The following is a 1,664-nucleotide window of genomic DNA, read 5'->3' on the forward strand; positions in this document are numbered from 1 at the left end:
TCATATGTGAAGTTGCTGTTTACCTTCTCTTTGTCAAATCGCATGACTTGCTTTATCACTGTTATATTAGTCATGCTTTATCTAGTATTTCTGTTAATAAAATCATTTGGTAAATTGCTCATATTTCCAACAGTTAGGTTCATTTGTTAGTTGCGCAGTCGATACTCGCCAGTAGTACTTCTATTTAGCATTGCTTTTGTTTTTTTGCTCATTCTGTTGATCTTTCTAAGGTGTAACCGATCCAACTGATTGATCAATCAAAGAGATGCACGATGTGAAATGGACAGATGAACTAAACCCACTGAAGAACATTAAGGGGCTGCTTGATTGATGATACCTTGAGAGGACAGAACAACACGCAATGCACACTTGCATAGATCAGATACATTGTACTAGTGGAAGTAACTGATAGGATAATGTTCAAAGAAAAAGGAGTAACTGATGGGTGATGTCAAAGAAAAAAAGGAGTAACTGGTAGGGTTTGATTGCTCTTAGATTTTTAATCGCTCCATAGGCGACCAGACAAGAAGAGGAAAATTATGTGGAGTAGTAAATATACATACACATAGAGATGATGCTGCTAGTTACAGTTTGCTGGTGGGGGTGCTTGTCGCTGGTGCGGCAGCGTACTTCTTGAGGGCGTCGCCGGCGTGGTGCAGGTTGTCCGGCACGGGCAGGTTGCAGAGCAGCGTGACCCTGGACTCGGAGATCTGCGGGCCCTTCTTCCCCTCCTCCGACGGGTCCATCTTCCACAGCTTCACCTCCCACACCTACCCAAATCCAGTTCCATGTTCGATTGAGCAAGCAAGCAAGCTAGAGCAAAAAAACTTGGTGATGGCGCAGACCTGGGTGGAGCGGCCGAGGTGGACGGGGACGGCGCGCGCGAGGACGACGTCGCCGAGGGCGGCGCTGCGGAAGTGGTTGATGGCGAGGTGCACGCCGGCGACGCGGCGGTAGCCGGACGCCATGTGCGCGCCCATGCTGGCCAGGCCCTCCGCCACCAGCGCCGACACGCCGCCGTGCAGCACCTTGAACGGCTGGCAGCAGCGCTCCGTGACCGGGAGCCGGCCGGAGAGCAGCGACGGCGACACCTCCTGCATCTCGAAGCCCACCCCGTGCAGCACCGGGTCCAGCTCCGCCATGTCGATGGCACTCGGCTTCTTCGCCGCCATGCCTGCCTCGCTTGATTATTCCCCTCCCCCTTCTTGTTCACGGAGAAAAACTATGGCGGTAGCTAGAAGAGGCAGACAGCGAGCCAGAGGCAGGGCCAGCCGTGCAGTGCAATAATTACTGATAACTACGAGAGTTCTGAGCAGTGGTTGGCTCATTCAAAGTCTTCGAAGTCCTAATCATCTGTCAGTTTTCTTTTAGTAGTAGTTGGTCTATCACCTCCAACAACCATGCCACTACAGTAGGAGTACTACTATTACGACTACCATACTGTACTATAGTACTACTCGTGAAGCTGCCACACGAATCTCACTGCCGTGATGGGCGCCTACGTGGCACCATGTGCCAAGTGTTAATCCTGATCATAATCACTAAACAGTGAAACTGGTGGCTGCAGAGTACCATCTGGAGGACACGACCTAGAAATCAGCCCAAGGCACACGGTCCACCCACGAGTCAGCCTGCAGCGTGTGGGAAGGTTAGGTGAAGGATGC

General features: G+C 51.4%; 1 protein-coding gene across 1 annotated transcript; it reads right to left on the minus strand.

Annotated features, from left to right (window-relative positions):
- Positions 1 to 302: 302 nt before the first annotated feature.
- LOC125542651 (1,4-dihydroxy-2-naphthoyl-CoA thioesterase 1-like) lies at positions 303 to 1,311 on the minus strand. Its single transcript, XM_048705774.1, has 2 exons — positions 846 to 1,311; positions 303 to 770 (listed from the first exon to the last, which is right to left on the minus strand). The coding sequence occupies exons 1-2, from the start codon at positions 1,170 to 1,172 to the stop codon at positions 585 to 587; spliced, it is 513 nt and encodes a 170-aa protein (XP_048561731.1). The 5' UTR covers positions 1,173 to 1,311; the 3' UTR covers positions 303 to 584.
- Positions 1,312 to 1,664: the final 353 nt, after the last annotated feature.

The sequence above is a fragment of the Triticum urartu genome, chromosome 3 (genome assembly GCF_003073215.2).
Source record: "Triticum urartu cultivar G1812 chromosome 3, Tu2.1, whole genome shotgun sequence".
Lineage (NCBI taxonomy): Eukaryota > Viridiplantae > Streptophyta > Magnoliopsida > Poales > Poaceae > Triticum > Triticum urartu.

Bases quoted from the DNA above. Each gene is read 5' to 3' on its own strand.
- LOC125542651 (XM_048705774.1), bottom strand. From the start codon at position 1,172: ATGGCGGCGAAGAAGCCGAGTGCCATCGACATGGCGGAGCTGGACCCG. The intron at 771-845 runs GTCTGCGCCATC...GGATTTGGGTAG, and splicing joins ACCTCGGCCGCTCCACCCAG to GTGTGGGAGGTGAAGCTGTG.